The sequence below is a fragment of the Ranitomeya variabilis genome, chromosome 1 (genome assembly GCF_051348905.1).
Source record: "Ranitomeya variabilis isolate aRanVar5 chromosome 1, aRanVar5.hap1, whole genome shotgun sequence".
NCBI lineage: Eukaryota > Metazoa > Chordata > Amphibia > Anura > Dendrobatidae > Ranitomeya > Ranitomeya variabilis.
Genome location: NC_135232.1, coordinates 711,512,250 through 711,525,221, shown reverse-complemented (window position 1 = coordinate 711,525,221; position 12,972 = coordinate 711,512,250). Strand labels below are relative to the sequence as shown.

Sequence of the window (12,972 nt, the reverse complement as noted above, 5' to 3'; positions counted from 1 at the left end):
TTTTTTTAGGGACCTATTAAGTTTTGAAGTGACTTTGGGGGTCCTATAAATTGGAAACCCCAAAAGTGATATCCTTTTATAAAAAAAAAAACCCTCAATGTATTACAACTTTCTTTCAGGTAGTTTATTAACCCTTCAGGTGCTTTTCACGAATTAATGTAAAGTGACATAACAGGAATTAAAAAGTGTATTTTTACCACCTAAATGCGGCTAACTTCTGAACAGGCCACTGTAGCCGGCAGACTTTAAGGTCGTTATTTGGCCATGAACTGCCATGGCAAACATGAGGACCACACACTCATGATCTCAGGGTGCCGATGACAGCAGCACTTAAGGGGTTAAATGACTAAAGCCAGAACCACCACTGATTGTGGTTGATGCAGCAAGTTGTCAGTTATAGTGTACAGCCGACAGCGGCTGGATTGTCACCTAGTCTCATGAATCGCAGGTCAGTAAAGACATATAGGTGGTCACTAAGGGGAGGGGTTAAGAGGTCAGGTGACTCTCCCTGCACTTTAATCCTCATTCTGCTACCCGCATGTAATTTGAGTTGCAACACAAAGAAGGAGAAATGTGCACAACCATGAGAAACCAGGTGAGAACATATCATGTAACTACTGAAGCAAAGGAAGAGGGTCTAAAAGGGTTAAATGTGCTGTATTCTGGGGGTCCAGTGATAGAGGGGTATAATGGGCTGTAGTGTATAGTACAAGTGACTGGTATTCTGGGGTCAGTGATAGAGGGGTATAATGGGCTGTGGTGTATAGTACAGGTGACTGGTATTCTGGGGTCAGTGATAGAGGGGTATAATGGGCTGTAGTGTATAGTACAGGTGACAGGTATTCTGGGGTCAGTGATAGAGGGGTATAATGGGCTGTGGTGTACAGTACAGGTGACTGGTATTCTGGGGTCAGTGATACAGGGGTATAATGGGCTGTGGTGTATAGTACAGGTGACTGGTATTCTGGGGTCCAGTGATAGAGGGGTATAATGGGCTATAGTGTATAGTACAGGTGACTGGTATTCTGGGGTCAGTGATAGAGGGGTATAATGGGCTATAGTGTATAGTACAGGTGACTGGTATTCTGGGGGTCCAGTGATAGAGAGGTATAATGGGCTGTGGTGTATAGTACAGGTGACTGGTATTCTGGGGTCAGTGATAGAGGGGTATAATGGGCTGTGGTGTATAGTACAGGTGACTGGTATTCTGGGGTCCAGTGATAGAGGGGTATAATGGGCTGTAGTGTATAGTACAGGTGACTGGTATTCTGGGGTCAGTGATAGAGGGGTATAATGGGCTGTGGTGTATAGTACAGGTGACTGGTATTCTGGGGTCAGTGATAGAGGGGTATAATGGGCTGTGGTGTATAGTACAGGTGACTGGTATTCTGGGGTCCAGTGATAGAGAGGTATAATGGGCTGTGGTGTATAGTACAGGTGACTGGTATTCTGGGGTCCAGTGATAGAGGGGTATAATGGGCTGTAGTGTATAGTACAGGTGACTGGTATTCTGGGGTCCAGTGATAGAGGGGTATAATGGGCTGTAGTGTATAGTACAGGTGACTGGTATTCTGGGGGTCCAGTGATAGAGGGGTATAATGGGCTGTAGTGTATAGTACAGGTGACTGGTATTCTGGGGGTCCAGTGATAGAGGGGTATAATGGGCTGTAGTGTATAGTACAGGTGACAGGTATTCTGGGGTCAGTGATAGAGGGGTATAATGGGCTGTGGTGTATAGTACAGGTGACTGGTATTCTGGGGTCAGTGATAGAGGGGTATAATGGGCTGTGGTGTATAGTACAGGTGACAGGTATTCTGGGGTCAGTGATACAGGGGTATAATGGGCTGTAGTGTATAGTACAGGTGACTGGTATTCTGGGGTCAGTGATAGAGGGGTATAATGGGCTGTGGTGTATAGTACAGGTGACTGGTATTCTGGGGTCCAGTGATAGAGAGGTATAATGGGCTGTGGTGTATAGTACAGGTGACTGGTATTCTGGGGTCCAGTGATAGAGGGGTATAATGGGCTGTAGTGTATAGTACAGGTGACTGGTATTCTGGGGGTCCAGTGATAGAGGGGTATAATGGTCTGTGGTGTATAGTACAGGTGACTGGTATTCTGGGGTCCAGTGATAGAGGGGTATAATGGGCTGTAGTGTATAGTACAGGTGACTGGTATTCTGGGGTCAGTGATAGAGGGGTATAATGGGCTGTAGTGTATAGTACAGGTGACTGGTATTCTGGGGTCCAGTGATAGAGGGGTATAATGGGCTGTAGTGTATAGTACAGGTGACTGGTATTCTGGGGTCCAGTGATAGAGGGGTATAATGGGCTGTAGTGTATAGTACAGGTGACTGGTATTCTGGGGTCCAGTGATAGAGGGGTATAATGGGCTGTAGTGTATAGTACAGGTGACTGGTATTCTGGGGGTCCAGTGATAGAGGGGTATAATGGGCTGTAGTGTATAGTACAGGTGACTGGTATTCTGGGGTCCAGTGATAGAGAGGTATAATGGGCTGTGGTGAATAGTACAGGTGACTGGTATTCTGGGGTCAGTGATAGAGGGGTATAATGGGCTGTAGTGTATAGTACAGGTGACAGGTATTCTGGGGTCCAGTGATAGAGGGGTATAATGGGCTGTAGTGTATAGTACAGGTGACTGGTATTCTGGGGGTCCAGTGATAGAGGGGTATAATGGGCTGTAGTGTATAGTACAGGTGACTGGTATTCTGGGGTCCAGTGATAGAGGGGTATAATGGGCTGTAGTGTATAGTACAGGTGACAGGTATTCTGGGGTCCAGTGATAGAGGGGTATAATGGGCTGTAGTGTATAGTACAGGTGACTGGTATTCTGGGGATCCAGTGATAGAGGGGTATAATGGGCTGTAGTGTATAGTACAGGTGACTGGTATTCTGGGGGTACAGTGATAGAGGGGTATAATGGGCTGTGGTGTATAGTACAGGTGACTGGGGTGTGCTGCACTGTGGTCTATATAACAGGTACCTGGTACTCTGGGGGGAGGTACTGATAGAGGTGTGTGATGCACTATAGAGGTGTTGCAGTGAGTCTCCTTCCTCTTTTTGCAGGGTTTGCATCTCTGGGAGACTATGAGACCTTTGCTTTTTTCTACTTTCTATTTTTCCCTTTTGCCTGTCTTCTCTTTATCGGACCCCTCTGTTGCATATGATGTGAAGTTCCCCTCGGCTCTGGCAGTGCCCAATATTTCCAACACTATCATGTACGGTATAGTTTTTGATGCTGGCAGCACCGGGACGCGAATCCATGTCTATACTTTCCGTCTGAGCAGTACAGGTAAGGTGCCATCATTCCCTGCTCCTTATCGTGTCTTGCCGTCCTATCCTTTTTTATCTATGCTTTAGGATCTTCCCTGGATATTGTTGGAGAGATTTTTGAGTCTTTGAAGCCAGGACTTTCTGCTTTCGCTGGGCAGCCTGAGAAGGTGAGCAGACACGTACAGTTAGTCCTAGGCTGAAATTTTTTCATGTAGATGACAGTTCTATTATTGTATATATTAAAGGGGTTGTCCACTACTTTCAATTAACCCCCCAATGTATCCCCCCGGGGCCCCTGATGAATTGTGCAAATAGCTTTTGTTGCCGTTTTTGCCTGTGAGCGGCGCTGTAGCGGCGGCTGAGTCCGGGTCACGTGACCCCCAGGCTGCAGCCGCCGCTTATTTCCGCCGACGTCACGTCAATTTCCAGGCTCTGGAAATTGACGTGACGTCAGCAGCAGGTGTGTCCCAGCCGCACAGTCAGCAGTCACTCATCAAGAGTGACTGGGCTGTGGGCGGGGCTGGTGGCTGCCTGCGGGGCTGTGCTGGGGGCGGGCGGGGCTGTGCTGGGGGCAGGCGGGGCTGTGCTGGGGGCGGGCGGGGCTGTGCTGGGGGCGGGCGGGGCTGTGCTGGGGGCGGGCGGGGCTAGGCAGGGATGATGAAGGTGCGGGCGCTGGGGTCTGTATGTTCGTGCCGGCGCCGGTGCTCTGCGTGCCAGCGCCGGTATGTAGGTACGGCGCCGGGGCTCTGCGCCGGCATGTGGGGGTGGGGGTGGGGGCCGGCGCCGGGGCTCTGCTGCCGGTATGTGCTGGGTCTGCTGCGGGGGGTGGGGTGGTCTTTGGTGTGTGTGTGTGTGTGTGTCTCTGTGTGCAGGCATTGTCCGATGGGACTACAAGTCCCATCGTGCTCTGCCTGCTACAGTGACAGTGAGTGACACATTAGCCAATGATGGGACAGTAGTAGTCCCATCATCCGGCTAATGTGTTGAATGTAAAAAAAAACAAAAAAAAAACCACACATATACAGTACATACACACATACAGAACATGCGCCATGCGACGACATGCGCCATGCGACGACATGCGATGACATGCACCACGCGACGACATGCGCCATGCGACGACATGCGCCATGCGACGACATGCGCCACGCGACAGCATGCGCCATGCGACGACATGCGCCACGCGACAGCATGCACCATGCGACGACATGCGCCATGCGACGACATGCGCCATGCGACAACATGCGCCATGCTACTGCATGCGCCATGCGACGACATGCGCCATGTGACGACATGCGCCATGTGACGCCATGCGACGACATGCGCCACGCGATGGCATGCGCCATGCGACGGCATGCGCCATGCGACGGCATGCGACGACATGCGCATACAGTACATACATACAGACATACAGTACATACATACAGACATACAGTACATATAACATAGATTACATACTCACCATCACTTGTCACTTTGATCCCCGAAGCCAGTGTCATAAAAAATATTAAAATAATAAACAACCAATATACTCCCTGATCCGCAGAAATCCAATTAAAACGAGTGTCCCACGACGATCTCCCGTGGAGAACAGGAGCATCTGCTGATGCAACCACTCTCCAGGGGCTCCAGGAAGACAATGAGGGGAGGAACGTATCCTTCCACAATGTATTCCCCACAATGTATTCCTACGCCCCTGTGAGAAAATAGTCCCTAGTCTCACTTTATGGCATGCTGTATGAGAAAGTTCCCACGCAGCTTTTTGCCATAAAGTGAGACCAGTGAACTATAGTAACCTCAGTGATGCACTGCAGGAGCCATTGTCTCCTGTCAGTGTGTCACTGAGGGTCCTATAGAGCAGTGACATCACCCGATGTCACTGTTCTATAGGGGAGGTCGTCGTGGGACACTCGTTATTAATTGGACTACGGCGGACAGGTAGTATATGGTTTATTATTTTACGTTTTTTGCAGGGGCTGAAGTATGGTAAGTATGGTTAAATGAAGAATATTAAAATACTTTTTCCTAATGTTTGCGTGTTTTATTAACCCTTTATTATTGGATTAATAACGGATAGGCGTCTTATTGACGCCTCTCCGTTATTAACCCGGCTTAATGTCACCTTACAATAGCAAGGTGACATTAACCCCTTATTACCCCATATCCCACCGCTACACGGGAGTGGGAAGAGAGGGGCTTAGGCTGGTTTCACACTTGCGTTTTTATCTGCATGCGTTTTTTTAAAAACCGCATGTGTGAAAAAACGCATGTAAACGTGGTAAAACGCTGCGTTTTTTAGACGCATGCGTTTTTGCATGTAGAAAAAAAAGCGGCGTTTTGCCGCGTTTACATGCGTTTTTTCATGCGTTTGCGTTTTTAAAACGCATGCTGAGAAGTGTGTGACAGCTGCCAATCATCAAAATCCACAAGAAAACCCACTATAAATAGAAATAGCTAGGGGTAGGGTTAGGGCCTAACCCTAACCCTAAACGTGACAGAAATACGTGGCACTTACATACGTGGCACTGAAATACGTGGCACGTGGCACTTACATACGTGGCACTTAAATACGTGGCACTGAAATACGTGGCACTTACATAGGTGGCACTTAAATCCGTGGCACTGAAATACATGGCACGTGGCACTGAAATACGTGGCACTTAAATCCGTGGCACTGAAATACATGTCACGTGGCACTTAAATACGTGGCAATTACATACATGGCACTTACATACATGGCACTTACATACGTGGCACTTACATATGTGGCACTTACATACGTGGCACTTAAATACGTGGCACGTGGCACTTACATACGTGGCACTTAAATACGTGGCACGTGGCACTTACATACGTGGCACTTATATACGTGGCACTTGCATACGTGGCACTTACATACGTGGCACTTACATACGTGGCACGTGGCACTTACATACGTGGCACTGAAATACGTGGCACTGAAATACGTGGCACTGAAATACGTGGCACGTGGCACTGAAATACGTGGCACTGAAATACGTGGCACTTACATAGGTGGCACTTAAATCCGTGGCACTGAAATACATGGCACATGGCACTGAAATACGTGGCACTTAAATCCGTGGCACTGAAATACGTGTCACGTGGCACTTAAATGCGTGGCACTTACATACATGGCACTTACATGGCACTTACATACGTGACACTTACATACGTAGCACTTACATACGTGGCACGTGGCACTTACATACGTGGCACTTACATACGTGGCACTTACATACGTGGCACTGAAATATCGTGGCACTATGTCATAAAATGTTCATTACACGGTTAGGGGTGAGGTTAGGGGTAGGGTTAGGGTTTGGATCCCTTTATCACCCTGATGGTGGTGGGTGGTTTTTCAGTGTTTTTTGTTTTTTTTTCTATGAAAACGCATGCGTTTTTAACGCAAACGCGCGCATTCAAAAACGCATGCGTTGCCGAAAACGCGTCAAAACGCATGCGAAAAAACGCATGCGTTTTTAATGTTAAGTATAGGAAAAAAAGCATGCGTTTTTTAGCGCTAAAACGCAGCGTCCAAAAACGCAAGTGTGAAACCAGCCTCAGTGCCGGAATTGGCGCATCTAAGGCTACGTTCACATTTGCGTTGTGCGCCGCAGCGTCGGAGACGCAACGCACAACGCAAACAAATACACAACAAAACGCACGCTAAAACGACGCATGCGTCCTTTTTGGCCGAAAGTTGGACGCAAAAAAAATGCAACTTGCTGCGTCCTCTGCGCCCAACGCTTGCGGCCAAAAAAACACATGCGTCGCAAAACGCAGCACAATGCATGTCGGCGGCGCCGAACGCTAATGTGAACGTAGACTTACAGATGCGCCATTTCTGGGGTGGCTGCGGACTGGTATTTGTAGCCGGGGGGGGGGACCAATATCCATGGCCCCTCTCTAGGCTATTAATATCAGCCCGCAGCTGTCTGCGTAGCCTTTCTGGCTATAAAATATAGGGGGACCCCACGTCATTTTTTGGGGGGGTCCCTCTATTTTAATAGCCAGTAAAGGCTACGCAGACAGCTGCGGGCTGATATTCATAGCAGGCTACAAATATTGGCCTCGGCCGTCGGCTTTCCCCCTCTGGCGCAGAAAATTGCGCGGGAGCCCACGCCGGTTTTTTCAGTTTTTTATTAAATTAAACGCTCATTAAGCCCTGTTTCACACTTGCGTCGGCACGGGTCCATCGCTATGCGTTGGGCCGACGTACCGACGCACGTTGTGAAATTTGTGCACGTCGTGGGCAGCGGATGCAGTTTTTCAACGCATCCGCTGCCCATTCTGAAGTCCGGGGAGGAGGGGGCGGAGTTTTGGCTGCGCATGCGCGGTAGAAAATGGCAGACGTGACGGATGTGCCAATGGTCCGCCAAAACACGACGCATCCGTTGCACGATGGACGCGACGTGTGGCCATCCGTCGCGATCCTTCACTAATACACGTCTATGGGTAAAAAACACATCCTGCGAGCACATTTGCAGGATCCGTTTTTTTCCCAAAAAGACGGATTGCGGAAAACGCAAGTGTGAAAGTAGCCTTAGAAACATCGGCCTTTCTATTATATATCTATGGATATATCTATCTATAGATATATTTGTCTATAGATATATCTATAGATACATAGATGTATCTATCCATATATTTGGCTGCTTTCACACATCAGGTTTTTGCCGTGAGGCACAATCCGGCGAGTTTTGAAAAAAACGGATCCATTTTTTTCCGACGGATCCGTCTTTTTCTCATAGAGTTTCATCCGTTTTTTGCCGGATCCGTTAAAAAAGCTGTTTCCGCCGGATGGAAAACACATACAGAGGAACGTTTTTTCTGTCCGGCGAAAAAACGCACAGCGACGGATCCGGCAAAAAAAAGTATGAAACTGAGCTGTGAAATGATGAATCCGGCCTTGGAATCCGTTTTTTCATGCATGTTTCCATTCAAATCATGCACATTTTCCGTTTATTTACTTATTTCCAAAAACGGCATTAAAACCGCGCATAAACCGCACCAAAAAAAGCATAAAAACTGCACCAAAAACTGCATCAAAACTGCACCAAAAACTGCATCAAAACCTGGTGCAGTTTCGCAGTTTTGGTGCGGTTTTGATACAGTTTTTGGTGCGGTTTTGATGCAGTTCTTGGTGTGGTTTTGGTGCGGCCTTTTCCGCAGCATGTGCACAAGTCTGCGGCTCCCATAGACTTACATTGGTTGTACACTACACTGCGGATTTGATGCAATTCAGTGCAGCAAAAAACGCTGCGGATCTGCAATCAGATCCGCAACGGGTGCACACAGCCTTAGCATTTAGTGAACCTAGCCAAAAAGCCAAGCAAAAAACAAGTGTGGGATTGCACTTTTTTTGCCATTTCATTGCACTTTGAATTTTTTTCACATTTTCTGCTACACGACATGGTAAAACCAATGATGGCGTTCAAAAGTAGAACTTGTTCTGCAAAAGATAAGCCCTCACATGGGCATATTGATGGAAAAATTATGGCTCTGGAAAGAAGGGGAGCGATAAATGAAAACAAAAAAGCTCCAGGGGGTGAAGGGGTTTAGAAACATGGATATGGACATACCTATGGAAATAGACATCCATCTATCTATCTATCTATCTATCTATCTATCTATCTATCTATCTATCTGTGTGTAATGGAGTGTGGGTTGGACAAATGTAAAAGAGGAGGTTGGACAGAAATGACATCACAAATCTTTTTGAAGATAGAGGAGGGAGGGGTTGGGGTGTGTTTTGGAGTGGGTGTGCTAAGTTCGGGCTTAGAGGACAGTGCAATGCATCATGGAACTTGTAGTATTAGAGCACAATGACTCAGGAGAAAGGAAGTTGTCGATTAACCCCATGAGAGCTGAATCCAGCACTAAAATGTGCTGCTACAGCATGATAAAAGGTAATATTGCTAAAATAAACACAGTAGATGTTTTCAGTGGCACATAATAGCAAGATTTATGAAAAAAAAAAAAAAAGGTTATAGTAGTGGACAACTTCTTTAACTGAAATAAAGTGATTTGCGCTGATGACTGTGAGAGTCTCCATGTTTCTTAGGGTGCAGAGTCTGTTCGCTCCCTGCTCCACCTTGCACAGGACAATATTCCTCCTACCCACTGGCAGAAAACTCCTCTGCTACTGAAAGCCACAGCTGGGCTCCGACTGCTTCCTGAACACCAGGCCGAGGCCCTGCTCCTGGAGGTGGGAGACATCGCCCATCGTGGGGTGGATTGGTGACTGTCAGGTGTTTCTGGGTGTAACTGCCTGAAGTACCGTAGTTGTAATTCTTGGAGTGGAGAATTTGCAGGCTAAGGCTATGGTTTCATGTTCAATACTCATCAGTTAGAACGGATCCAGCAGCAATAATAATAATAATCTTTATTTTTATATAGCGCTAACTTATTCCGCAGCGCTTTACAGTACAGACAATCCATTGGCTAACAAGTTGTGCAGACGCAACTTTTTTGTCTGCTTTTAAAAAAACTAAATTCAGCTTTATCCGTTTTTTTCTTTAACTTTGAAGTCTATAAAACACTGCTCCGTTGAATAGCCATGTTTCTCTTTCATTTGAAAAAAATCCGCTATTTGCTCACTGGATCTGTTAAAGCTGATATAGTACTTATACAAAATCTGCTGAAATGCCACATTTTTGGGATGTAAACACTCTTAGTTGCATTTTATAGCAAAAGCTAAACAGCTTACAACACACCAAAGGGATCTCTTAAGCCTCTTTCACCCTTCCGTCTTTCTACACACGTCGACATATGTCGGTTTGTGAAAATTTTGGCGGACCGTCGTCTGCTAAAAACGTTCAAGGGAACGTTTTTCTGTACATTGGATCCTTTGGTTCCTACTGAGCATGCCCGGCAGGAAATCTCTCTCTCCTCCCCGGGATTTAACACTTTACCATTCCGGACAGCGGACCCGTTGAAACACTGCATCTGCTGCACTTGTTATCCACTATTTCCCAAACATCTGTCGGTACGTCACGCTGACGTTTTGTGACGGCCGACTACCGACGGAAATGTGACAGAAGCCTTAGTTGAAAGCAATTTGACAGATTTGGAGCATTTCTGAAAGGAAGAGTCGGCAAAGATCGACAATTCTAGATGTACTCTGCTGATAGACGCCTACCCATAAAGACTGAATGCGGTCAGAAATTTAAAAGGAAATTCAAAGTAGTTTAAGAATGTGTAAATTTATGCAAACACATTATTTTAGTTCTTTGTTTTTTTGCCTCCCGAAGATATTTCAGTTTATTTTTCTATGGGTTTGTACTGATTATGGGTTTCATAAAAAAGGGAATGTTCTGAAATTATTATTTTTAATATGATTTTTTTTTTACATTACAAACACCTGACTTTTTCTATCCACTGTATATGGAGTGGATTACTGGCATCTTTGTCTGCAGTAACACCATTTCCTCATTACCCCTAGAGGCTTTTGCGACAGCTGAGGGGAGCTCTGTTTTGCTCCTGGGGACAATTTACAAGTATCCAGTGATTTAAAAAAAGATCCGAACTTGAAGCAGAACGGCCTTCCATGAGCGCTTGAAAATTGTGTATGAGGGTACATTGCTTCATTCTGGTGCCTCCTCTTGATTTTAGGTCTGGAAAGTCTTCAGTTCATCTCCTTTTCTGGTTTCAGAGAATAGCGTACGCATCATGGATGGTACAGATGAAGGTGAGCAAGTGATTAACAAAAAAATTGATGATCAGTCATTTTCATTTGCTTGATTTTCTGTTTTGCCCCCGCTTTCCATGACGGAAAAAAAAAGAAAAGAAAAAGAAAATAAATCTGGCGGCTGACCAAGTAACTTAATCAATCAAGTGCACATCAATAAGTCCTGCCCCGGGAAGATAGTTACTATGATAAGCACTTATGTCTTTTTTCTGTTCTATGAGTTCTCTCCATTTATGTAATTCCCCACTTGTTTGCCTGCCTGCTCCTCGCTCCCTAAGATGACAATGGGTAAAGAAGGAGCTTCTGAGAAGCCTCCATCTTGATTGATCTGCTGGAGTATTGGACGGCGCCCTGCGGTTATTAGCAACCTCTGACTCAAGTTGAAGGATGGTGAAGTCAGGGTTGAGATCCCTATTCTGGTCAAATCGACCAGACCCTGCTGGGCCAACATGGAAATAATAATGTTTCTTGACAGTGCAGTCCTCTCTGCAGGTTGACTCTAACTAAAATGAACTCGTTTCAAAGTAGCTTTTCTCACGTCTGATCTAGATAGTTGCACAACTCTTATGGACTGACCTGGTTTGGAGCAGTGGTATTGCAACCACTAGGGGCTTCACCGGCAGGTAGAATAGTCAGGGATAGCCAGAGGTCGGTACACAGGGGGAACAATGTAGTTTGAAGGAATAAGCAGGAATCGTAGTCAGGGAAAGCCAAGAAGTCGGTAAAAAGGAGAAGCAATGTGGTTTGAAGGATAAGCAGGAAAAGTAGTCAGGGATAGTCAGTACACAGGAACAGCATTGTAGAATCTTGAGCATATGCAGCAGGTGAAAGAAAGTTTGACTAGAGGCTGGTAGCTCAATAATCTTGCAAGGAAGGAGAGCAAGGCCAGGTTTAAATAGGGTATGCAATCAGGATGGAGCCAATCAGAAACACAGGGTGGTCACCAACAGGAACTCAGGGTAGAGACCATCAGATACAACATAGGTACAATTATTTGGGTGAGCACGGCACTGTCCAGCAAGCTGAATAGCTCAGAGGGAAGAGCTGCCGTCTAGTGCACAGGAGCTGCTGGGTTCGATTCATGACAACATTTCTCTTTCTTTGTCTCTCAGATACAGATTTCTTTAACTGTGGTAAAGTGTAAGTTGGAAAGATAAGCTGACAAGGTCTGTGAATGTCACAAGATATCTGATGCTGTCCATTCTTTCTATAGGAGTTTTGGCCTGGATCACAGTCAACTACCTGACAGGTATCTCCTAATGTGTTCAATGGGGAGCAAGACGCTGGCGCTATGGTGGAATCCATGGCATTGTAGCTGTGGGTGTGTTCATCCAAACACTGAGTACACTGTACAGTCAAGGAAATGGATATTCTCAGTGTTGTGGTACTGTCGGGAGGGTGTGATCACCCTAACCCTGAGTACACTGTACAGTGAGGAAATGGATATTCTCCGCATTGTGGTACTGTCGGGAGGGTGTGATCACCCTAAGGCCGGCCTCACACTCAGCGTGTGTAAATACGGTCCGTTTTTTACGGCCGTAATACGCAGAAAAGTCCCCAAAATAGTGATCCGTATGTCATCCGTAGGTAGGGTGTGTCAGCGTATTTTGCGCATGGCATCCTCCGTATGTAATCCGTATGGCATCCGTACTGCGATATTTTCTCGCAGGCTTGCAAAACCGACATCTAATGGATTTATGTGCTCAAATGTTCGTTAAAACATATATACAGTGTATATATATATATATATATATATATATATATATATATATATATATATATATATGTCATTGAGACACATATATATATATTCTGTATTTATATTTAATTCAGCGCGATATATGTGAAAAGCCGGTAATTCAATTGCCGGCTTCTCATTTCTCCTTCATAAACCCGATAGGATATGAGACATGGTTTACATGCAGTAAACCATCTCATATCCCCTTTCTTTTTGCATATTCCACACT

At 46.0% G+C, this 12,972-nt stretch overlaps 1 protein-coding gene across 1 annotated transcript in view; it reads left to right on the top strand.

The window, feature by feature from the left end:
• Positions 1-392: 392 nt before the first annotated feature.
• ENTPD5 (ectonucleoside triphosphate diphosphohydrolase 5 (inactive)) overlaps positions 393-12,972 on the top strand; it is a 28,787-nt gene continuing 16,207 nt past the window's right edge. The window contains exons 1-6 of the mRNA XM_077267400.1: positions 393-595; positions 3,088-3,313; positions 3,382-3,461; positions 9,380-9,523; positions 10,930-11,005; positions 12,219-12,254. Of these exons, the coding sequence (XP_077123515.1) occupies positions 572-595; positions 3,088-3,313; positions 3,382-3,461; positions 9,380-9,523; positions 10,930-11,005; positions 12,219-12,254 (586 nt within the window). The 5' untranslated portion in view covers positions 393-571. The remainder of the gene's footprint in view (positions 596-3,087; positions 3,314-3,381; positions 3,462-9,379; positions 9,524-10,929; positions 11,006-12,218; positions 12,255-12,972) is intronic.